General features: G+C 45.8%; 1 protein-coding gene across 2 annotated transcripts in view; it reads right to left on the bottom strand.

Moving 5' to 3' along the window:
* The window catches only part of LOC132390963 (prominin-2-like), an 89,396-nt gene extending 71,611 nt beyond the window's left edge, over positions 1-17,785 (bottom strand). Inside the window, exons 1-4 of one of the 2 annotated variants that reach the window (XM_059963496.1) lie at positions 17,512-17,785; positions 11,014-11,290; positions 4,380-4,435; positions 1,154-1,356 (exon numbers count right to left, since the gene is read on the bottom strand). In XM_059963496.1, the coding sequence (XP_059819479.1) occupies positions 1,154-1,356; positions 4,380-4,435; positions 11,014-11,242 (488 nt within the window). In that variant the 5' untranslated portion in view covers positions 11,243-11,290; positions 17,512-17,785. The remainder of the gene's footprint in view (positions 1-1,153; positions 1,357-4,379; positions 4,436-11,013; positions 11,291-17,511) is intronic. The other variant, XM_059963506.1, reaches the window with a different exon arrangement.
* Between the last annotated feature and the right edge of the window lie 7,921 nt (positions 17,786-25,706).

The following is a 25,706-nucleotide window of genomic DNA, read 5'->3' as shown; positions in this document are numbered from 1 at the left end:
TCTGATCATTTCTGATACCATCAAAATCGGACTTTCTCCAATTCAGAATCTCAACCCATGGACCAGAACCATCTTTTTGCATATTTGCTTTGAAATTACTGGCATTGTGATCACTAGAAACTTCTGTCACCTGCTCTGTCTCATTCCCACACTCTCGTTGGGACTTCTACGCACTGATAAAGAAAAACATTCCTGGACACATCTGACAAGCTCTGTCCCATCTAGTCCTTTAATAGTATGGCAGTCCCAGTCGATACGTGGAAAGTTAAAATCACCTACAATAACAACCTTATGTTTCTTGCAACAGTCTGCGATCTCTCTACAAATTTGTTCCTCTAAGTCCCTCGGACTGTGGGGTGGTCTGCAATATAGCCCCGTTAACGTGGTCATACTTTTCTCATTCCTCCGTTCCACCCGCTACAGCTCAGTAGTTGAGTTCTCCAGTCTGCCCTGACTGAGCACTGCTGTGGCATTTCCCCTGACTAGTAACACCACCCCTCCTTTCACCTTTCCCGCTCTAAAGCAATGGAACCCTGGAATATTGAGCTGCCAGACCTGCCTCTCCTACAGCCAAGTTTCACAAAGGGCTATATATAATATCATAATCCCATGCCCTGAGCCTTTCCTACAATACTTCTTCTGTTGAAATATAGGCAACTCAGGATAGTGGTCACACCATGCTCATGCTTGATATCTGACTTTGTCTGAGATCTTAACAGCATTTGTCTCCACAACCCCTCCACTATCTGTTCTGGCACTCTGCTTCCCATTCCCTTGAAATTCTAGTTTCAACCCTAGTCCTTGACTGTGGAGGGTGGGATCTGGGATCATGAGAGATTCTTCAAGATGTGCAGCCCTGGCAGCATTTTATGCTCACCAATGTCCAACCAGCCCATCTACTGGAAAAGGTTCACAACATGCTACTCAATTGAGCCCACATGCAAACTCCCCCACATCACTAAACCAGCTAGCGTCCTCAGTTTTATTGCCCCCTTGCTTTCCGGTCCTGAAGAAGGGTCTCGGCCCAAGGAGTTGATTGCTTGCTCATCTCCACAGATGTTGCCTCCAGCGTTTTGTGCATGTTGCTTTGGACCTGCAGACTTTCTGGTGTTTATCGCTCGCCCCCCACCCCCACCACCCTCGGCGGACTCACAGTATAATGATGGTCGTCATCAGAAGGAACGTGGCGTAGGTGTGACGCTGGCAGTCGGTGTGTTGCGTCCGCTCCTTCAACTGCCCTCCGCATTTCCCACACACACGGCAACAACAGAAGATAAGTCCCACCAGGGGCATGAAGACGAAGAACAGCACGCCGAGGATGAGACTGACGATGTAGCCCGCCTCGTAGCGCAGGACCTAGAGCAACAGAGCCAGAGTGAGGCAACCCCTCACCAGTGACCCTCCATACAAGAGCAGGGGCTGTTAGCAGGAGTTCATGGAAGTGTTGTGATTGGTGGAAGGCTGACCAAACTGATCACTGACCAATCAATGGAGTCCTGCTGAAGGTGCTATCTCACTCTGGGTCAGGGATAGATCTGTAGCAGAGAGAGACCTGGGGTGAGGAGGAAAAGAGCACTGAACAGTCTGCTGGGGGAGCTCAGCGAGTCCAGCAGCGTCTCTGGCAGGAAAAGAATTGCCCGGGTTCCACCTGAAAGGCCGACCGTTCCTTTCCTCGCACAGGCACGGCTCGTCCTGCTGAGCACCTCCAGCAGATCTCCAGGTGCTCCAGATTCCAGCGGCTACAGTCGCTTCTGATCCAGAGAACGAGAGAAAACAAAGGATGGAGAGAAAAACAGTATCTTATGAGGACAGATTGAACGAGCGAGGCATTTTTCTTTGGAGAGAAGGGTGCTGAGAGGTGATTTGATAGAGGTGTAAAAGATGATATGAAGCATAGTCTAGACAGCCAGAGGCTTTTTCCAGGGCAAAAATGACCAATACAAGGGGGCATAGCTTTACTTTGATTGGTGGAAAGTATAGCGGGGCTGGCCATTATTATTTTAACCTGAGGGTGGTGGTTGTGTGGAATGCCCAGCAATGGGTGGTGGTACAGACAGATACACTGGGGGCATTTTAGAAACCATTAGCTAAGGCCACAAGAACATAAGACACAGGAGCAGAATTAGGCCATTCAGCCCATCAAGTCTGCTCCATGATCCCATCAAGGCTGATATATTATCCCTCTCAACCCCATTCTCCTGCCTTCTCTGCATAATCTTTGACACCCTTTCTAATCAAGAACCTATCAACATCCACTTTAAATATACCCAATGAATTTGGCCCGCAAGTCTTGTGGCGATTCATTCCATAGATTCACCACCCTCAGGCTAAAGAAATTCCTCCTCATTTCTGTCCAAGAGGGATAGTCTTCTATTCAGAAGCTGTGCCCTCTGTTCCTAGACTTCCCCAACTGTAGGAAAAATCCTCCCCACATCCACTCTTTCTGGACATGGTGGAGGGTGTTGTGGGGGGGAGGGATTGGATTGATCTGGGCTGAAGGGCCTGCACTGTGTTCAATGTTCAGCAGAGAGGGAATCTCAAGGGACAAAGGTGAAAGAAAGAATGTGCCTTCCCACAGGAGCTTCCCTCAGCTGAGGGTGGTCACTGATGCTGAAAGACTATAAGGAACGTGTAAAAAGGGTTGATTTTGCAATGTAGGAAACATGGCAGCCAACCTGTGCACTGTGAAGTTTCACCAGCATTTTCATTTAGCGATACAGCAAGGTAACAGGCCTTTCCTGCCCACTGATAGCATAACAGTCACAGTCTCGGTGACCTGGGTTCAATTCCCACCACTGCCTGTAAGGAGTTTGTACGTTCTCCCCGTGAGTGTGTGGGTTTCCTCTGGGTGCTCCGGTTTCCTGTCACAGTCCAAAGATGTAGGTTAATTGGTCATTGTAAATTGTCCCATGATTAGGCCAGGGTTAAATCTGTGGCTCAAAGGGCTGGAAGGGCCTGTTCTGCAGTGTATCTCAATGAAATATAAATCTGCACCACCTAACTAAATCTATGTGACCAGTTAACCTACCAACTGACAGTGGGAGGGAACCAGAGCACCCGGAGGAAATATGCACGGTTATGGGGAGAGCGTACAAACTGCTTACAGACAGGGAGGGGTGAGTATTGAACCCAGAGCCACACCTCAGTCCAGGGTGAAAATGATTAAATAATCTGCCTTAGCGATGTGGTTTCACGCTCCTCCCGGGGGATCGCTATCCCTATCGGACCTTTTACGCCCAGGTGCGAGAAGAGAAAGTTGTCTGCTTTGATTTCAGTGCCTGAAAGATACCATGCTCCCAGAGTGCGACATTTTCTCCGTCCTGCACCAAAGTATTACCCCAGCCTCAGTGTGAGTGGGAGTGTTTAGGTCCCACCTGACTCTGATGCCTAACTGACTAGCGGTGGAGACGTCTGGAGACAGAGGAATCCAGGATCCATCTTGAGGATGTCTGGGAGCAGGAAGCTCAGTATTCTACCGTACCTTATGCATCCTTACGTCAGGCCTTATGGAGTTACAGAATATAGAAAATATTAATTTCAACAGCAGTCAGGCTTCAGATCTGAATGTGGATTATAGATTGAATTTAATGGTCTTCCTGAGCTAAGGGCTAAATCAGGGGTTCCCAACCTGGTCAATGGTTTGACTAGCCTGATCGGAGGCCCCTTGCTCAATGGTATTGGTCATCGGAATAAGAAAGGGTGGGAACCCCTGGGCTAAACTGTTTGATCTGTTCGTGCACTCAGACACAGCCACAATTTATTTTGGGTGTCTGGAGTGTTGCTGTGAAGATCTAGATGTTTGAAAATTATATGTAACTCTAAGGAAGCATTGTAGGTACATTGTAACTATAGAAATTGCCCTGTTGTTATAAAAATGTGATGTCATGTTGGGTCAGGAAGTTCTCTCCAGAGTGACTCCAGAGTCAGCTTACGTGGGCACCGAATAAAGACTTTTATGCTGCCAGCTGTGTGTCTCTCCTGTGGCTCTCAATGACAGGCACAACACTTACAACAATGGGGGGGGGGGGGGGGGGGGGGGGCCATTCAGCCCATCAACTCCATGACAGCCCTCAGCACATTTCTAATCTCCCCAACTAATTGTTCTGTAAACTATTCCCTCTCATGTGCCCTGAATTCTGGCAGCATCCACCTCTATACAGGGGGTAATTTTCTGGGCAATTAACCTATTAATCCGCTCTCCGTTGAGATGTGGGAAGAAACGAGAGTACCCCGGGGAAGCTCGTGAAGCCGCAGTGAGAGCGCGCAGGCTGGGTGCAGGGGGTACGTGCAGACTCCACACAGGCAGCACCAGTGCTTCGGACTGAACCCAGGCCGCTCGAGCTGTGCGCTGCCCCAGAGAGACCACTCGGAATTCTCACCTTCTCATAGTTCTCCGCTATGTAGTTTGGGTCCTTGATTGATTGCTGGAGAACATCTGCAAAACAGAAGATAAAGACGAGGCATTCTACCTTCACCTGTCACAGAAAGGTTACTTTATGTGGTAACTAAGAATCAGGTTCAATATCACCGACATATATCATGAAATTTGTTGACTTTGCAGCAGCAGTTCAATGCAATACATAATATAGAACAAAACTGTGGATTACAGTGAGGTAGTGTTCATGGGTGCAATGTCCATTCAGAAATCTGATGGCAGAGGGGAAGAAGCTGTTCCTGAATCATTGAGTGTGTGCCTTCAGGCTTCTGCATTTCCTTCCTGATGGTGACACTAAGAAGAGGGCATGTCCTGGGTGATGGGATCCTTAATGATGGACGCTGCCTTTCTGAGGCATCGCTCCTTGAGGATGTCTTGGATACTACGGAGGCTAGTGCCCATGATGGAGCTGATTAATTTTACAACTCTCTGCAGCTTACTTCCATCCTGTGCAGCAGCCCCCACCTCCCACATTAAAGGAGAAAATAAAGATGGTATGTTCTACCTTCGGTTGTCACAGAGAGGTTACTACTTGTGTTTTAAAACTCATCTTTTAAATTTAAGTAGAATTCTAGTAATATTAATTATCAATCTACTACAGCAGTGAGCTAGGGCTTTTCTCGCTGAAGCGGAGGAAGATGAGAGGAGATGACAGAGGTGTTAGAGATGATAAGATCTTCATCATTCTATGCCATGTTGTATGACGTGGGTGATCATGGTCCCATGACCATGATTGTTCTTGGCAAATTATTCTACAGAAGTGGTTTGCCATTGTCTTCTTCTGGGCAGTGTCTTTACGAGACGGGTGACCCCAGGTGACAGGTGGGGTGATAGGTGATAAGAATATAAAACCATAGGATATAGGAACAGAATCAGGCCATTCAGACTATTGAGACTGTTCCACCATTTTATCATAGCTGATCCATTTTCCCTCTCAGGTCCAATCTCCTGCTTTCCCCCTGTATCCCTTCATGCCTGGACTAATCAAGAATTTACCAACCTCTTCCTTAAATATACCCAATGACTTGGCCTCCACAGCTGCCTGCGGCAATGAATCCCACAGATTCACCACTCTCTGGCTAAAGAAATTCCTCCTCATCTCTGTTCTAAAAGGACACTCTCTCTTCTGAGGCTGTGTCCTCTGGTCCCAGACTCTCCCACCATAGGAAACATCCTCTCCACATCAACTCTATCAAGGCCTTTTGCCATTCGATAGGTTTCAATTGGGTCACCCTTTATTCTTCCGAATTTCATGAGTACAGGCCCAGAGCTGTCAAACACTCCTCATATGACAAGCTCCCAAGCCCCTTTGCACCTCAGATTTATGAAATTTCTCCCCATTTACAAAATAGTCAACTCTTTTATTTCTTCAGAAGTGCACGACCATACACTCGCTGACACTGCGTTCCATCTGCCACTGCTTTGCCCATTCTCCTAATCTGTCCAAGTCCTTCTGTAGCTGCTCTATCTCCTCAAAACTGTCTGCCCCTCCACCTATCTTTGTATCATCCACAAACTATGCCAAAAAGCCATCAATTCCATCATCTGTCATTGACATATAACATAAAAGGAAGTGGTCCAAAAAAAGCCCCCTGTGGAACATCACTAGTCACCACAAAGGCCCCCTTTATTCCCGTTCTTTTCTTCCTGCCAATCAACCACTGCTTTATCCATGTTAGTAGCTTTCCTGTAATACTATGTGTTCTTAGTTCGTTAAGCAGCCTCATGTGTGGTATCTTCTCAAAGTCCTTTTGAAAATCCAAGTACGCAACATCCATGGATTCTCTTTTGTCTATCCTGTTTATTATTTCTTCAAAAAATTTCAACAGGTTTGTCAGGCAAGATGTTCCCTTAAGGAAACCATGCTGACGATGACCTATTTTATCAAATGCCGTCCCAAAGCCACATCCTTAATAATCAACCCCAACAGCTTCCCACAATTTCCTTTCTTCTGTCTCTCTTCCTTCTTGAAGAGTGGAGTGACATTTGCAATCTTCCATTCTTCTAGAATCATGTTGGAATCAATTGATTCTTGAAAGATCATTACTAATACCTCCACAGTCTTCAGTCACCTCTTTCAGAACCCTTGAAATTCCACCATACTGCTAGTATCTTCCACAGTGAAGACTGGTGCAAAATACTTACTCAGTTCATTTGTCATTCCCTTATCCCCCATCTCTCCTTCTCCAGCAGAGTTTTCCAGTGGTCCGATACTTTTGTATGAAAAGAAACTTTTATATTTTATATCTTTTCCTTCTTAATAACTTTTTTGTTTGCCTTCTGATGGTGTTTAAAAGCTCCCCAGTCCTCTAACTTCCCACTAATCTGTGCTCTATTATATGCCTTCTCTTTGGCTTTTACTCTTCAGAGATTGTCTGCCTGACGGTGGTCACATAACCAGGACTTGTGATCTGCACCGGCTGCTCGTACGACCATCCACCACCTGCTCCCATGGCTTCACATGACCCTGATCGGGGGCTAAGCAGGTGCTACACCTTGCCCGAGGGTGACCTGCAGGCCAGTGGAAAGAAGCAGCACCATACACCTCCTTTGGTAAAGACGTATCTCCACCCCATCATCTCCATAATAAAATCAGGCAATGATGGGGAAGAAGGTGGGGGAAGGTAAAGGAGTATAATCTGGCAGGTGATAGGTACCTTATAAAAGTGTATTCTCTCCTATTTTTCCCCTATAGTCTTGATGAGATTAGAAACTCAAGAGATTCTGCAGATGCTGAACATCCAGAGCAAAGCTGGAGGGACTCAGCTGGTCAGGGAGCATCCATGGAGAAGAATAAACAGGCCGAGACCCTTCTTCAGGACGGGAAAGGAAGGGGACAGTAGCCAGAATGTGTGCGGAGTGGGAGTTCAGTCCGGCAGGTGATGAGTCTTATTCTGACCTCTCCTCTTCCTTTCCAGCCCTCGTGAAGGGTCTCGGCCTGAGGTGCACGTACATGATTCTGGGAATGAAAGGTGTTACGAATGATGAACAACTCTGATGGGCAGAAGGGTACAGAATCACCAATGCCCCCCCCCCCCCCCGCCTGTTGGAGAATCGCAAATCGCTACTATTCTGATGCTGTTATCAAGGAAGTGAGAGAGACACAGGACTCTGCCAGGGCAGTTGTTACTGATAACGGCTCATGAAAGTTAATGAGAGAGAGACAACTCAGAGATACACAAAGTGGAATGTCTACTACCAACAAAAGAGAGCGGAACCATTGATTACTGCTATTGTCTTTTGGAGAAGGTTTGCATACTTGGTACTGTTATATTCATTGAAACCCCTCAGGGGCAACCAGAGTGGGCTGGGTTACATCATCCCAACCTGATTGACACCTGAGACCCCATGAGTGGGGATAAAAGTGAGGTCTGGGGAACACCCCTCAGACGCACCAGGAGAAACGCTAGAACATAAGAACATAAGAGATAGGAGCAGCAGTAGGCCAATCGGCCCCTCAAGCCTGCTCTGCCATTCAACAAGATCATGGCTGATCCAATCTTAACTCTAGTTATCATCAAATCCCACAAGGCAACAGTGCCAAACAACAGGGCACCATACCACCCATTTTATTTTATTATTCATCCCGCCCAAACCCATGTGATCACCCAGGGGAAAAAAAAACAATTTGCCAATTGAGGAGAAAAAATCTGAAAAATTCCTCTCCGACCCATCCAGGCTATCGAAAACTGGCCCAGGAGATCACATGGCTGATTTAAACCTAGCCTCATGTCCACTTACCTGCTCGCTCACCGTATCCCCGAATGCCATTTTTATCCAGGAAAATGTCTATCTCCGTTTTGAATTTATTGAGTGTAGCAGCTTCCACAGCTCTCTGGGGCAGTAAATTCCACAGCCCCACTACCCTCTGAGTGAAGAAATTTCTCCTCATCTCAGTCCTGGAACGGCATCCCCTTATTTTAAGATTATGCCCCCTAGTCCTAGCTTCACCCATCATTGGGAACATCCTGCCAAAATCCCCCCGATCAAGCCCATTCACAATCTTATATGTTTCAATAAGATCGCCTCTCATTCTTCAGAACTCCAATGAGTAGAGTCCCAATCTACTCAACCTCTCATCATACATCAACCCAGCCATCCCCGGAATTAACCTAGTGAACCTTCTCTGCACTGCCTCGAGAGCCAGTATGTCCTTTCTTAAATATGGACACCAGAACTGCACGCAGTACTCCAGGTGTGGTCTCATCAATACCCGGTACAACTGCAGTAAGACCTCCCTGTTCTTATACTCCATCCCCCTAGCAATAAAAGCCAGCATTCCATTGGCCTTCTTGACCACCTGCTGCACTAGTGAGCATCAGAACTCCCACGAGACAGGGTGGGAGACCGGACACCAAACGAAGGGTCCGTAGTGAGGCCAGTGGGGGCTTGTGTGTGTGTCCACCCTTGCCTGGGTGACAAGTCCACCACAGAAGAACGGTCTAGCTAAAGGACGGAGGGGTCATATGTGAATGGCCACAACAACCATACATCGACGGATCAAAATCGTAAAGGAAAGTTGGCAAGCCAATAGCTGTTACTGTTCTCTCTCTCTCCAACAATAGAAACACCGTGACCAACAACTACCGCAGCCTGCATGAACTGAACTGAACTTTATATTTCCATCTGACAATTCATTATCCCCTAGACAACGATAGTGCTTATTTCTTATTGATTATTATTATACCTGCACTTTTAGGTTTAGTATTGGTGACGGATATTATCTGTATATTTGCATTGATATTATTTTTGTGTATTTTTACTAATAAATACTGTTGAAAATAGTATCACCAGACTCCAACAGACACTTCTATCGTTGCTGGTAAGACACCCAGTTACGGGGTTCGTAACAAAGGGTTAACAGTTCTGGGCCTGTATACACGCGAGTTTAGAAGAATGAGGGGGAACTCTGTTTGAAACCTATCGAACATTGAAAAGCCTAGACAGAGTGGATGTGGAGAGTGCATAGTCTAGGACCAGAGGACACAACCTCCCTTTAGATCAGAGTCGAATAGGAATTTCTTCAGTCAGACAGTGCTGAATCTGTGGAATTCATTACCACAGATGGCTATGGAGGCCAAGTCATTGGGTATATTTAAAGTAGAGTTTGATAGGTCATTGATTAATCAGGACGTCTAAGATTACAGGAAGAAGGCAGGAGAATGGGTATGAGAGGGATAATAATGGTTTACAATACCAACGCTTTATAGTACCACTGACCCATGTTCAGTTCCCACCATTGCCTGTAAGGAGTCTACATGTTCTCTCCATGACCACGTGGGCTTCCTCGCAAGGTCCAAAAGTAGGTTAATTGTGTTTATTGTATACTGATTAGGCGAGGATTAAACCCGGGGGTTGCCTGGCAGTGCAGCTCAAAGGGCCAGAAGGGCCTTTTCCATGCTGTATCTCAATAAATGAGTGGATCGATAGAAAGAAATACATCAGCTATGAGGGAGTAGGAGAGCAGACTTGATGGGCTGATTAACCTAACTGTGCTCCTAAGTCTTACAGCCCTTAAGAAGGTCAATGTACCAAAAGTTCTCTTCATGGTGGTACCTATCTGTGATGCCGCTTTAAAGGAATTATGTGTTTGTATTCCCAGATCCCTCTTTTCCACTGCTCTCCTTGGTGGCCAATCATTCACCGTGACCCTTTCAACATGACCTCCAGCCAGGGACACCGCTTAACATACCACACCCCACAATAGCCCGTGTCAGGCAGGGGGGTTTACATAACATTTACCCCGACAGAGGGAAACCTCTGAAAACCTCAAGGATCAGGGGATCAACTTTATTCAACACATACATCCCATTCCCATTCCCATGCATTGGTTAGGACACTACACCCAACAACAACCTTAACAACTATAAAGAATAAAGAATCATGTTCGTTGTTCACAACATTATTTACATCCTGCACCTCATAGAGTGGTCACAGAGTGTATATTTATGGTTTCCTGCCACTGTGGTCTATCCTCTTAAATGTTTGACATGTTGTGTGTTCAGAGATGCTGTTCTGCACACTACTGTTGTAACGTGTGGTTATTTAAGTTACTGTCACCTTTCTGTCAGCTTGAACCAGTCTGGCTATTCTCCTCTGACCTCCCTCATTAACAAGATGTTTTCACCCACAGAACTGCTGCTCAATGGATGTTTCTTGCTTTCACACTATTATCCGTAAACTCCAGAGACTGGTAAGCATGAAAATCCCAGGAAGTCAGCAGTTTCTGAGATACTCAAACCACCCCATCTGGCACCAACAATCATTTCACAGTCAAAGTCACATATTTCACACTTCTTCCCCCATTTTGATGTTTGGGTCTGAACAATAATTGAACCCCTTGACCATGTCTGCATGCTTTTATGCATTGAGTTGCTGCCACATGATTGGCTGATTAGATAGTTGCCTCAACAAGCAGGTGTACCTAATAAAGTGGCCACTAAGTGTATGTCGGTGGTAATTAATCTGCTTCTGACTCTACAAGACCCAGGAGTCCATTGTTCTGTGATCTATTTAGTACTTAACCCAAGAGATTCTACGGAGGAAGACGAAAAGTGTGTGGCTGCATCAAGTCTCACCTTTTGGAAATTCATTTGGTTGCACTGCATCCAAGTATAGATTCACCATGTTATACAAAGGCTCGATCGTGCCAGCATCTCCATCCAGCCTGTTGAAGTTGAGCAGCGACAGGTTTGAAAACCGAAGAGTGCTTGCCACACAATCCTGGGAGGCAATTGGATGAGGACTGAGGAAAATCGCAGCCATGATGATGAGGAGGAAGTCCATTCTCCTTCTGTGCAGTCCCATAAGATCTGCCCTTCAATTCAACCTTGGGGAAAGGTGCCTGCTGTGATTCTTGGAAACAAAAAAGCTCAAATTAATTCCTCATCAAGCCAACCATTGGTCATAAACTTGCTCTTATAGCCACCGAGCTCAGAACTTTATGACTCAGCTCACAATTTATAAATTATATTTTATAGAAATATACACTCAGTGGCCACTTTATTAGATACACCTGCACACCCATTCACTAATGCAAATAACTAATCAGCCAATTGTGTGGCAGCAAGTCAATGCATAAAAACATGGTTCAGGAGTTCAGTTGATGTTCAGATCAACCATCAGAATGGGGGAAGAAATATGATTGAAGTGACTTTAGCGATGAAATAGTTGTTGGTGCCAGATGGGGTGGTTTGAGTATCTCAGAAACTGCTGATCTCCTGGGGTTTCCACACACACAGGCTCTAGAGTTTACACAGAGTGGTGTGAAAACAAACTGAAACATCCAGTTCTGAGAGTGAAAATGCCTTGTTAATGAGAGAGGTTAGAGGACAATGGCCAGCAAGAGAAATTCTGCAGATGCTGAAGATCCGAATAAAACACACAAAATGCTGGAGGAACTCAGCAGGCCAGGCAGCATCTATGGAAAAGAGTGCAGTCGATGTTTCTAGCCCACTGCTTCAAGCTGACAGGAAGGCGACAGTAACTCAAATAACCACACGTTACAACAGTGGTGTGCAGAAGAGCATCTCTGAAAGCACAACACGTCGAACCTTGAAGTGGATGGGCTACAGCTAAATAAAGTGCTACTGCATGTATTTTTTATTTACATAAAATATAAATATCTTGCACATTTTTGTAATTTATAGTCATTTTTTATATATTGCACTGTACTGCTGCCCCCAAAAACAAAAAGATTTCATAATGTAAGTCAGTGATAATACACACAAGATGTCTCTGGGACGTGGAAGGAAACTGACACACCTGAGAGAAGCCCATGAAGTCACGAGGAAAACATACAAAACCACACAGACAGAACCCGAGACAAGGGTTGAACCCAGGTCACTGGAACTGGGATGCAGTAGCTCTGTTAACCACAAGACCATCAGATGTAGGAGCAGAAGTAGGCCATTTGGCCCATCGAGTCTGCTCCACCATTCAATCATGGACTGATCCAATTCTTCCAGTCATCCCCACTCTCCTGCCTTCTCCCCATACCCTTTGATGCCCTGGCTAATCAAGAACCTATCTATCTCTGCCTTAATTGCACCCAATGACTTGGCCTCCACAGCTGCTTGTGGCAACAAATTCCACAGATTTACCACCCTCTGACTAAAGTAATTTCTCTACATCTCTGTTCTAAATGGACATCCTTCAATCCTGAAGTCGTGCCCTCTTGTCCTAGACTCCCCTACCATGGGAAATAACTTTGCCATATCTAATCTGTTCAGGCCTTTTAACATTTGGAATGATTCTATGAGATCTCCCCTCATTCTCCTGACCTCCAGGGAATACAGTCCAAGAAGCTGCCAGATGTTCCTCATATGGTAACCCTTTCATTCCTGGAATCATTCTCGTGAATCTTCTCTGAACCCTCTCCAATGTCAGTATATCCTTTCTAAAATAAAGAGCTCAAAACTACACACAATACTCCAAGTGTGGTCTCACGAGTGCCTTATGGTGCCTCAACATCACATTCCTGCTCTTATATTCTATTCCTCGAGAAATGAATGCCAACATTGCATTCACCTTCTTCACCACCAACTCAACCTGCAGGTTAACCTTTAGGGTATCCTGCACAAGGATTCTCAAGTCCCTTTGCATCTCTGCATTTTGAATTCTTTCCCCATCTAAATAATAGTCTGCCCATTTATTTTTTTCCACCAAAGTGCATGACCATACACTTTCCAACATTGTATTTCATTTGCCACTTCTCCTAAACTTTCTAAGTCTCTCTGCTTCCTCAACACTACCCGCTCTCCACCTGTCTTTGTATCATCGGCAAATTTAGCCACAAATCCATTAATCCCACAGTTCAAATCATTGACGTACATCATAAAAAGCAGCGTAAAGCAGCATAAAAAGCAACACTGACTCTTGTGGAACTCCACTGGTAACCGGCAGCCAGAATAGCCTTTATTCCCACTCTCTGTTTTCTGCTGATCAGTCAATGCTCCACCCATGATACTAACTTCCCTGTAATTCCATGGGCCCTTATCTTGTTTAGCAGCCTCATGTGCGGCACCTTGTCAAAGGCCTTCTGAAAATTTAAGTACACCACATCTACTGCATCTCCTTTGTCTATCCTGCTTGTAATTTCCTCAAAAAATTGCAGTAGGTTAGTCAGGCAGGAATTTCCTTTCAGGAAACCATGCAGGCTTTGACCTATCTTGTCATGTACCTCCAGGTACTCTGTAATCTTAGCCCTAATAATCAATTCCAACAACTTCCCAACCACTGATGTCAGGCTAACAGGTCTATAGTTTCCTTTCTGCTGCCTCCCACCCTTCTTAAATAGCGGAGTAACATTTGCAATTTTCCAGTCAACTGGTACAATGCCAGAAACGATCAATTCTTGAAAGATCATCGTTAATGCCTCCGCAATCTCTCCAGCTACTTCAGAACCCAAGAGTGCATTCTGTCACGTCCAGGAGATTTATTCACCCTCAGACCATTAAGCTTCCTGATCACTGTCTCAGTAATAAATTTTACTGCACATACTTCACTTCCCTGACACTGTTGAATGTCTGTTATACTGCAGATGCCTTCCACTGTAAAGACTGATGCAAAATACACATTCAGTTCCTCTGCCATCTCTGCATCTCTCACTACAATATCTCCAGCGTCATTTTCTATTGGTCCTATATCTACCCTCAACTCTCTTTTACCCTTTATATACTTAAAAAAGCTTTTAGTATCTTCTTTGATATTAGTCGCCAGTTTCCTTTCATAATTCATCTTTTCCTTCCTAATAACCTTTTTAGTTTCCTTCTGCAAGTTTTTAAAAGCTTTCCAATCCACTATCTTCCCACTAGCTTTGGCTTCCTTGTATGGCCTCTCTTTTGCCTTTACTTTGGCTCCGACATCACTTGTCAGCCACAGTAGTGTCCTTCTTCCATTCAAAAATTTCCTCTTAATTGGAATATATCTGTCTTGCACTTCCCTCGTTTTTCACAGAAACTCCAGCCACTGCTGCTCTGCTGTCCTTCTTGTTAGTGTCCCTTTCCAGTCAACCTTGGCCAGTTCACCTCTCATGCCATTGTAATTTCCTTTATTCCACTGAAATACCAACACATTGGAATTTAGCTTCTCCTTCTGAAATTTCAAAGTGAACTTGATCATATTGAGGTCACTGTTCACTAAGGGTTTGTTAACCTTAAGCTCTCTTATCAACTCCAGATCATTGCACAACACCCAATCCAGCACAGCCGATCCCCTAGTGGGCTCAACAACAAGCTGTTCTAAAAAGCCAACCCTTCGACATTCTACAAATTCTCTCTCTTGAGGCCCAGTACTGGCCTAGTTTTCCCGATCCACTTTCATGTTGAAATCCCAATGATTATCATGACATTACCATGGCTAAGGTGTTGGTCTAGTAATTTGAAGGTTGCTAGTTCGAGCCTCAGCTAAGGCAACGTGTTGAGCAAGGCACTTAACCACACACTGTCATGTGAAGACACCGGTGCCAAGCTGTATCGGCCCTTGCCCTTCCCTTGGACAACATTGGTGGCATGGAGAGGGGAGACTTGCTGCTGGTCTCCCAGACTTGCGCCCTGGAAACTTTCCAAGGTGCAAATCCATGGTCTCTCGAGACTAATGGATGTCTATTTACTTTATCATGACATTGCCCTTCTGACACAGCTTTTCTATCTCCTGCTGTACTTTGTAATCCACATCCCGGCTGCTGTTGGAGGCCCGCATACAACTACCATTAGGGTCCTTTTACCCTTGCCATTTCTTAACTCAACCCATAGAGACTCTACATCTTCCAATCCTATGTCATCCCTTTCTAATGATTTAATATTATTTCTTATAGACAGAGCCTCAACTCCCCCTCTGCCTACTAACCTATCTTTCTGATACATGTATATCCTTGGATGCTCAGCTCCCGATGGCAGCCATCCTTTAGCCAAGTTTCAGAGTTGGCCACAACGTCATACTTGCCAATCTGTTTGACCCTGGACAATGCGTCACTAAGCCACCCCACAGTAGGGGTAATGTCAGCCCAGTTTCAAACCTTAGAGAACACACGACAATTCGTGCTGCTATACTATATAAAAGGAGACGGAGACGATGGACAAGGGTGGAACGACGATTTACAAGAACTATATTAAAAACAGATTCAGAAAGCAGGAGCAAACTGGGTCTCTTTTCCCTCAAGAAATGAAGGCCGAGGACTACCTTAAAGAATTCCTTCAATTTAAAAATGCTTTTGAATAACTTTCAACAGAAAATGTTTACTCCCATGGCAAAGGGCGTAACCGAGCATTGACACTGTCAGGGAACTGAGAGGCAGCTGCTTCAGTCAAACAGCGGTGAGCGTCTGAAAGTCCCTTCCACAGGGAGGGGCTGAGATGAATAGCACTGGCAAGGCGGGAGGAGTTAATGTGAAATACTGGAGGAACTCTGAGGAATAAAGAGACTCTTCATCAGGGGTTTTCCAGAAGGAAATAGAGGATTTGACATTGAGTGATTTAGTGTCATACGGCACAGCAACAAACCCCTGAGCTCACAAGTCACACCTCAGCGTCCTCCACCCTGAATCCCAACGGTAACCACGCTTTCTTTATTCCTTCCGAAACTAGACGAGGGAAGAAGATTAAAAGCTGAATGTCTGGGAGGGAAGTCCTGCCTAAACATACAATTTAGCCAATGCAGAATTCCAAACTGACAGATAATAGATTGAATACTCCCAAGGATTTCATGGACAGAATCCAGAATATAGATGATTCCGAATCAGATTTATTACAATTAAAATACTGCACGTGTGAATTTTTTTCTGGCAGTAATACAGTGTAATACATTAAAAATTACTAATAATCATACCGAGAAATACACACACACACACACACACACACACACACACACACACACATACACTCTTCCCGAAGGTTGTTAAAACTGGGGGGGGGGGGGATAATGGGGTTAAGCTCCCACTACCTATAAAATGCTCCCGATGGTGTGCACCTCAAATCCTCAAATAGCCTCTGACAGCCAAGTCCAGCTCCTGGCCCTCCCGTCTGGCTTAGCTACTGAGCCCGGTGGAACCGTTTCTACTGACAGGAGAGGGGGCAAAGGCTGGTTTCTGGCACCCTAAAACCAGTCGCTTCGGGCAGATGGGGCTCGTCAGCCGGGGTTGGCAGCTCATCTCGGAGAAGGAAAACTCTGATCTGAAACCTCCGCTACCTTGCGGCTCTACCCTCTCACGGGGAAGGCTTCGGGAGTAAACCCCGAGGGAAAGAGGCAGTCCTACATTGAGTTCTATGCTGACTGGCAACTCCTGTGATGCTGCTGGTACCAGACTGTATCGGTCCCTGCCATTGCATGGAGACGGGGAGCTTGCTAAACGGGCAGCAGCTCGCTCTGCACATTGTACTGCCCGGGCTTGTGTATCTAGGCAGCTGGGATGTATATCCATGGTCAACTCTGACCGACTGAGATATGTGCACATATCCACATATTTACACACACACTCACATACATAGACACATATATATAAAATTACCTATCTACATATAAGTATAATATATAAGATAATTAAGTAAATTGTGTAAAGGAAAGCAAAAAAACAATGTGATGGTGCTCACGGGCTCATTGCCCATTCAGAAATCTGATGGTAGAGGGGACAGAGCTATCCCTAGGATGCCTTCAGATCCCTGTACCTTCTCTCTGATGGTAGCGATGAAAAGAGGGCATTCCTGGGGGGGTGGGGGGGGGGTGCTAATGATGGATGCCGCCCTTTTGGGACATCGCCGTTTGAAGATGTCCTTGCTGCTCTGGAGGCTCGTGATCGTGATGGAGCTGGTTGAATTTGCCACCCTCTGCAGCTCTTTCCGGTCCTGTGCAGAGGCCCCTCCACACCAGCCGGAGATGCAACCAGGCGTACATTTCTAGAAATCTGGTCTCATACCAAAGCACAGACGCTCACTGTTCAAGATCACCCTGTGCCCCATCTCACACATCAAATCCTTCCTACGTACACAGACGGGGGCAGTAAGTTGACTGCACTCTTAAACAGTAACAACGGAAGCTTTAAGGAAACACAAAGTGGCACAAAAGGCAAGAGCCGTTGTTACCTGACTGCAGTCTCGATTCAAGGTTCGGTCGCCTCTCCTGATCGCTGTTAATAACAGCTTCCCGGCCTGGAATATCGGGGCAGGGAAACAGAAACCTGTCGGACAGGTTCACGTTGTGTTTCAAGGTGTGACAAGTCCAGATAGAAACAAACTACATCAAGAAAAGTTTTAAATAAGGATGCGGTCACCTGTTCCATTAACATCACCGTGTGAAGGGTGTGGGCTCGTCGTTCTTTAATTTTTGTGCCGTTTACTGTTTAGTCATAATCTTGGAAACCATTCCTAACTTGTTTTGCAACATGACTTCAGGCAGTAACACAAGCCTTAAAATACGGAGCCAATTGAGAACAGAGAGCTACTGAAACAACAATATCATACCATTCAAATCAACTGAATGGTTTCAATTAAACTCAGCCAGTTTTTATATCACTTGCAATCTTCTCTCCACCGCGACCTGTGTGTTGACACCATAAGACGCAGGAACAAATGATACATACAGGATTATTATCTTGTGATTTCTAAGATCGTTTATGACACGGAGTGTAGGAGAATGAGGGGAGATTTGATAGGGGTACACAAGATTATGAGGGGTACAGTGCAAGCAGGCTTTTTCCACTGAGGATGGGTGAGACTAGAAGTTATGGCTGAGAGGCATCTTCTTCACTCAGCGGTGCTGAGAGTGAGGAATGAGCTGCCAGTGGGAGACGCAGGGTCGATTTCAACATTTGGGAGAATTTGGGGTATATGGATGGAAGGGGCATGGAAGGCTGTGGTCCAGCTGCGGGTCGATGGGACAAGGCAGAATAATAGTTTGGCAAAGACTAGATGGGCCAAAGGGCCTGTTTCTGTGCTGTTGTTCTGGAGGACTCAGTGATTCTGCAGATGCTGGAAATCTTGAGCGACACACACGGAAGTGTTGGGGGAACTCAACAAATCAGGCAGCATCTATGGAAACAAATAAGACAGACAGACAGACAGACATACTTTATTGATCCTGAGGGAAATTGGGTTTTGTTACAGTCGCACCAACCAAGAATAGTGTAGAAATATAGCAATATAAACCATAAATAATAATAAGTTAATCAAGCCAATTGGAAGTAAGTCCAGGACCAGCCTATTGGCTCAGGGTGCCTGACACTCCGAGGCAGGAGTTGTAAAGTTTGAGGCCACAGGTAGGAATGACTTCCTACGACACTCAGTGTTGCATCTCGGTGGAAAGCAGTTGACAAGTGTAATTAGGCCATTCAGTCCATCAAATCCACTCTGCCATTCTATCATGGCTGATTTATTTTCCCGTTCTACCCTATTCTCTTGCCTTCTCCTTGTTACCTTCGATGCCCTTACCAATCAAGAATCTATCAACCTCCACTTTAAATGTACCCAATGATTTGGTCTCCACAGCCGTCTGTGGCAATGAATTCCAGATTCTCCACCTTCCGGCTAACTAAATTAAAAGTACTGACTCTGGTGCGATTCAAACCCACAACCTTTGAAATACCTAGTTATCAGTAGAAGTCCGTTATGTTACAGATCCCACAATTTACCTCTTGAACCTATTTTCACATCTTCAACCAGTAATGTCCACAATTCCTCTTCTCCCACAATTCTTCTTCTCCCATAGATGTTGCTCAGTCCTTCCTGCAGAATGTTTCTTGTTCACATTTTCAAATCTGGTGGAGACTGAGAAAGAGGCCATTCAGCCTATTGAGCCTGTTCTATTATGCAGAGCTGAACTGTGACCCAGCTCCTTACAAACTGAAATGTTCCTCCCTTCACAAGTGCTGAGTGTTTCCATAGCACCTGCTGTTCTCTCAACTCTTCAACCCAGCCTTCCTCCCCACCCCACCCCTATTCCCCTCAGTTCTATTAGGAAACAAAATTCTTCAGTCTCAGATTTCAAAATGAACCCAAACCCAATGGTGTCTGCAGAAGAGGCTTCAACTCAGGGCCGAGGACTGAGAGCACTGATCCTGACTTTTAGTAACTTCATACAGCCAAGAAACAGGCCCTTCAGCCCAGCTGTTCTATGCTAACCAAGATTCCCATTTAAGTTAGTCCCAGTTGTCAGCACTTGGCCCATTTCCTTCTCAACCAGACCCCTACAATTAACCAAAGGGTCCATAGACCCCGGGTTGGGAAGCCCCGCTTTCCCAAGTAGCTGACCTAGGTGGCAGGACAGGGATACATCACTACAAAACGCTCACTGCACTAGCCTGCAGGTCACCCTTGGGCAAGGTGTGTGTAGGCCTCCGTTAGTCATGATAGACCACGGATTTGCGCCTTGGGAAGTTTCCAGGGCGCAAGCCTGGGCAAGGTTTTTTTTTAATGGAAGACCGGCAGTTGCCCAAGCTGCAAGTCTCCCCTCTCCACGCCGCCGATGTTGTCCAAGGGAAGGGCACAGGCAAGGTGTAGCACCTACTTAGTGCCCTTCCCCCACAACCAGAGTCACGTGAAGCCATGGGGGCGGGGGGTGGATGGTCGTACGAGCAGCTGGTGCATATCACAAGTCCTGGTTATGTGACCACTGAAGCCAGGCAGACAATCTCTGAAGAGGATTGATAATGGCCGGGGTCACCCGTCTTGTAAAGGAGGCAATGCCAAGACACTTCTGTAGAAAAATATGCCAAGAACAGTCATGGTCACGGAAAGACCGTGATCACCCATGTCATACGACCAGGCACTTAATGATAATGAAGATTATGTCTAATGGATGGCAACTAGAAGAAAGTTTTTCTACTGTATTTTGATGAAGATAATTATGATGATGAACATGATGATGATGATGATGATAATGAAGATGTTGCTGAAGATGATGATAAAGAAGAAGTACCTGCCCATGTATCCGTTAAATGAAGTTAATGTACCTATCTAATCTACTTACCCTGGCATTTCATTCCATATATCGACCACCCTCTAGGTGATTAAATTGCCTCTCAGGTTCACATCAAAACTTTACCCTCTTACCTTGAACCTACACACGATAGTTTGTGATTACATTCTTCACTCTGAGCCATGTGGGGCTCCTGTGCAAATAGCCTTTGTTGCTTCACAGCTGGAATAAAGAGAGATGAGAAAAGTTTACAAAACGTGAAAGATTTTCTTTGTTGTACTGTATTTCTTATACCCTTCAATTAATAAATGAAATCAAAGGTATATGATTTGTATCAATTTTCATTCTAAATATTCACAGTACACATACTGGGGTGGCACATTACCGTGGTTAGCACAACCCTGAGATTCATTTTCCTGAATGCCCTGGGTGGTGGGGGTCCTTGATGATGGATGCTGCTTTCCTGTGACAACGTTTCATGTAGATGTGCTCAGTTATGGGGAGGTCTTTACCCATGGGCATTGGTCTTTCCATACCAGGCTGTGACGCAACCAGTCAATACACTCTCCACCCCAGATCTATAGAAGTTTGTCAAACTTTTAGATGTCATGCCGAATCTTCGCAGACTTGTAAGGAAGTAGAGGAGTTGTTGTGCTTTCTTCATAATTGCTCTTGCGTGCTGGGCCCAGGTCAGATCCTCCATAATGATAACACCCAGGAATTTAAGTAGAAACTGTTATGACAAATAAAGTTAATCTGTAAGATTCCATCCCACAAATAGTTCAGCAACTTGAGCTGTTCCCTCTTTGTTCCAGAGAATCGGGTTCAATCCTGACCTCTGGGACTGTCTATGTGGAGTTTGCACGTTATCTTTGCAACTGCATGGTTCTCTTCTCAGTACTCCAGCTTCTTCCCAAAGGTATGTCATTCCAGCAGATTATCTGCCACTACAAGCTGTTCCTGCTGGATGGGGGAATGTGGGATTTCTATTATTGTAAAGTGGGAGACTGCTTCATGAGCACATCAACACCATCCGCCCCAAGTGGGACATCGCGGTGGCCAATTCCCATTCCCATTCCCGCTCCGATGTGTCGGTCCACGGCCTCCTTTTGTCCTAAGATAAGGCCACTCTCAGGGTGGAGGAGAAATGAAGATCAATGGCATTAATATCAATTTCTCCCTCCAGAAACAAATTCCCAACCCACCCCCCTTCCTCAATTCCCCACTCTGACCTTTCATTTCCTCTCACCTGCCTATTACTTTCCCCAAGACCTCTCCTCCTTCCCTTTCTCCTATGGTCCACTCTCCTCTTCTCCTTCTTCTCCAGCTCTTGACATTTCCCTTTCACCTGGCTTCACCTATCACCTCCCAGCTAGCCTCTTTCCCCTCCCCTCACCTTTTTAATTCTGGCATCTACCCCCTTCCTTCTCAGTCCTAAAGGCTATCCTCCGCCTACCTGCGTACAGGCAAAGGCACTGGAAGTAAGAACAACAAAGATGAGGCTGTGGAGGAAGAGGGGCAGGAATAAGATTGGTTCGAGTCGGTGGACTGGGCTTTGTTCATCAAAGGATCTGAATGAATATGCTAGAGTTGTCAACGGATTTTATAAAAACACTTGTGGATGAGTGCGTCCCTACAAAAGCATTCGGAGTCTTCCCCAACCAGAAGCCCTAGATGAACCAAGAAATCCTCAAGCTGCTGAGGACCAGATCGGAGGCATTCAAGTTTGGCGACCAAGTGAAACACAAGAGGTCCAGGTACAAACTCTGGAACGTCTCTCACATGTAAAGTAGCAATTCCAGACCAATCTTGAATCACGGAAGGACGCTCGACAGCTGTGGCAGGGCTTGAATGCCGTCATCTCCTATAAAGCAAAACCAAGCAACATATATGTCAACAAGGTTTCACTCCAAGATGAGCTCAATGATTCTTATGCCCGCTTTGACAGACAGAACATGGAGGTACCTTCACGAACCCTCACAACCCTGTGATTTCAGTCTCTGAGGCTGTTGTGAGACCATCTTTCAGGAGGGTGAACCTGTGGAAGGCACCTGGCCCAGATGGCCAACCTGACCGAGTTTTGTGCTATCGAAGACTATCCTATGACCGTTGCGAATGTAGCATTCTGCTACCGCCGACTTCTCTGGGTAACCCAAATAGATGCACCTCCTATGCTCCTTAACCCAGATTTCCATCATGCCTCCCCCCAGTCTGGTCGATTTATGCCGCTCCGCGTTCACATATAGTACTGTGAACACACCTACAACAACACTGCCCCAAGAAAGCAAGATCCATCATCAAGAACCCCACCATCCAGGCCCTGCTCTCTTCTTGCTACCACCACCGGGCAGGAGTTACCCCTCAACCACCAGGTCCCACACCACCAGGTTCCGGAACAGTTATTACCCCTCAACCATCAGGTCCCACGCCACCAGGTTCAGGAACAGTTATTACCCCTCAACCATCAGGACTCACCCCACCAGGTTCAGGAAGAGTTATTCCCCCTCAACCATCAGGCCCCACATCACCAGGTTCAGGAACAGTTATTACCCCTCAACCATCAGGACTCACCCCACCAGATTCAGGAAGAGTTATTCCCCCTCAACCATCAGGCCCCACATCACCAGATTCAGGAAGAGTTATTACCCCTCAAGCATCAGGACTCATCCCACCAGGTTCAGGAAGAGTTATTACCCGTCTACCATGGAGTGACAAGTGTCCTGAGCTGTGTGTATTTCAATGTAAGAAGTGTGTAGGAAAGACAGATGAGCTCAGGGCATGAATCAACAATGGGAATTATAATATTGCAGCCATTGTTGACACTGGGTTGCAAGAGGGGCAGGACTAGCAGCTCTATATTCTGGAGTTCTGCCATTTTTGGGTGGCAAAGTGGGAGAGATTAAAGGAGGAGAGGTGGCATTATTAGTCAGAGAAAAGGTCACGTCAGTGCTCTGTCAGGAGGGACAGAGAACTCGTCTCGTGAGGTTTTTAATGGTGGAACTGAGAAATACGAAAGGTATGACCATGTAAATGGGGCTATATGACAGGCCAGCCAACAGTCCTAGGAATTTAACTTCCTACATATTGACTGGGACTCCCATACTGTACAAGGACCAGTTGGATAGAGCTTGTCAAACGTGTTCAGGAAAGTTCCTTAATCAGTAGAAGTCCATACGAGAGAGTGTGTGATACTGGATCTGCTATAAAGGAGTGCGACCGGGTTGGTGTAGGGTTTGTGTAGGATTTGCATCCAGTGACCACAATGGCAGTAGTTTCAAAATAAATATGTAAAAAGATCGGTGTAGGGAACCTTGGGTAAGAGAAGAAAAGGAGGTGCATAGCAGGTAAGGCAAGTAGGAACAAATAGCTGCTGATGGAGTATAAGAAATGCAAGGAGGAGAGGTGGCATTACGAGTCAGGGAAAAGGTCACGTCAGTGCTCTCAGGAGGGACAGGAGAACTCATCTCGTGAGGTGTTATGGGGGGAATCTCTCCCACTCTGCTGCCCAAAAATGGCAGAACTCCAGAATATAGAGCTGCTAGTCCTGCCCCTCTTGCAACCCAGTGTCAACAATGGCTGCAATATCAAAATTCCCGTTGTTGATCCATGCCCTGAGCTCATCTGTTCAGGAGGGCTAAAAGAAGGCCTGAGGTTCCCTAGCAGACGAGGTGAAGGAGAATCCTCAGGGATTCTACAGATACGTTAAGAACAGAAGGATTGCAAGGGACATAATTGGTCCTCTGGAAGATCAGAATGGTAATCCATGCATGGAAGCAAAGGAGATGGGAGAGATCTGAAATTAATTTTTTGCATTTGTATTGACAGACACAGGCTCTACAGGAGTGAGGCAAAGTGGCATCAACTTCATGGGCCCTTTACAGATTACAGAGGACAAGGTGTTTTCTGTCTTGAGACAAATAAGGGTGGATCGATCCCCAGGGCCTATCAGGGTGACCCCTCAGACTCTGCAGGAGGCAATTGCAAAAGCTGCAGGTGCCTTTGCAGAAAAGTTTACATCATGCTCGAGATACCAGAGGACTGGCGCGTGGCCAATATTGTTCAACTGTTTGAAAAAGGCTCGAAAAATAAACCAGGCCAGTGAGCCCGACATCCGTAGTGGGAAATAATCTGGAAGTATTCTTAGGGACCAGATTTATGAGCATTTGGATAGACATGGACTGATTAAGGATAGTCAGCATGACTTTGTGTGTGGTAGGTCATGTCTAACCAATCTTACAGAGTTTTTTGAGGAAGTGGATGAAGGAAAGGCAGTGGATGTTGTCCACATGGACCTTAGCAAGCGATTTGTCAAGGTCCCGCATAGAAGGCTGGTCAAGAAGGTTCAGTCACTCAGCATTGAGGATGAGGTAGTGAAATGGATTAGACATCGGCTTTGTGGGAGAAGCCAGAGAGTGACAGTAGGTAGTTGCCTCTCAGACTGGTGGCCTGTGACTAGTGGAGTGCCACAGGGATCAGTGCTGGGTCTGTTGTTGTATATCAATAATCTGGATGATAATGTGGCTAAATGGTTCAGCAAATTGTGGATGACACCAGGACTGGAGGTATAGTGGACAGCAAAGAAGACTAATATGGCTTACAGTGGGTTCTGGACCAGCTCGAAAAATGGCAGATAGGGATTAATGCAGACGAGTGTGAGGTGTTGCATTTCCATAGGACCAACCAGGGGAGGTCTTACACAGTAAACGGTGGGGCACTGAGGGCTGTGGTAGAACAAAGGGATCTGGGAATACGGTTATGCAATTAATTGAAAGTGTTGTCACAGGTAGATAGGGTGGTAAAGAGTGCTTTTGGCACATTGGCCTTCATTAATCAATGTACTGAGTACAAGAGATGGGATGTTATGTTGAAGTTGTATAAGACAATGGTGAGGCCTAATTTGGAGCATTGTGTGCAGCTTTGGTCACCTACCTACAGGAAAGACGTAAATAAGATTGAAAGAGTACAGAGAAAATTTACAAGGATGTTGCCAGGTCTGGAGGACCTGAGTTATAAGGAAAGACCGAATCAGTTCGGACTGTGTTCCTTGGGACGTTGGAGACTGACAGGAGATTTGATGGAGGTTTACAAAATTATGAGGGTATAGACAGGGTAAATGTAAGCAGGCTTTCCCGATTGAGGTCGGGTGGGACTACACCCAGAGGTCATGGGTTAAGGGTGAAAGGTGAAAAGTTAAGGGGAATACGAGGGGAAACTCAGAGGGTTGTGAGAGAGTGGAATGATCTGCCAGTACAAGTGGTCCATGTGAGCTTGATTTCAACATTTAAGGAGGTTTGAATAGGTACATGGATAGTAGAGGTATGGAGGACTGTGATCCTGGTACAGTTCAATGGGAGTACACAGTTTA

This window comes from Hypanus sabinus, chromosome 1, assembly GCF_030144855.1.
Source record: "Hypanus sabinus isolate sHypSab1 chromosome 1, sHypSab1.hap1, whole genome shotgun sequence".
In the NCBI taxonomy this organism is placed as follows: domain Eukaryota; kingdom Metazoa; phylum Chordata; class Chondrichthyes; order Myliobatiformes; family Dasyatidae; genus Hypanus; species Hypanus sabinus.
This window is presented reverse-complemented; position numbering and strand designations above follow the sequence as displayed.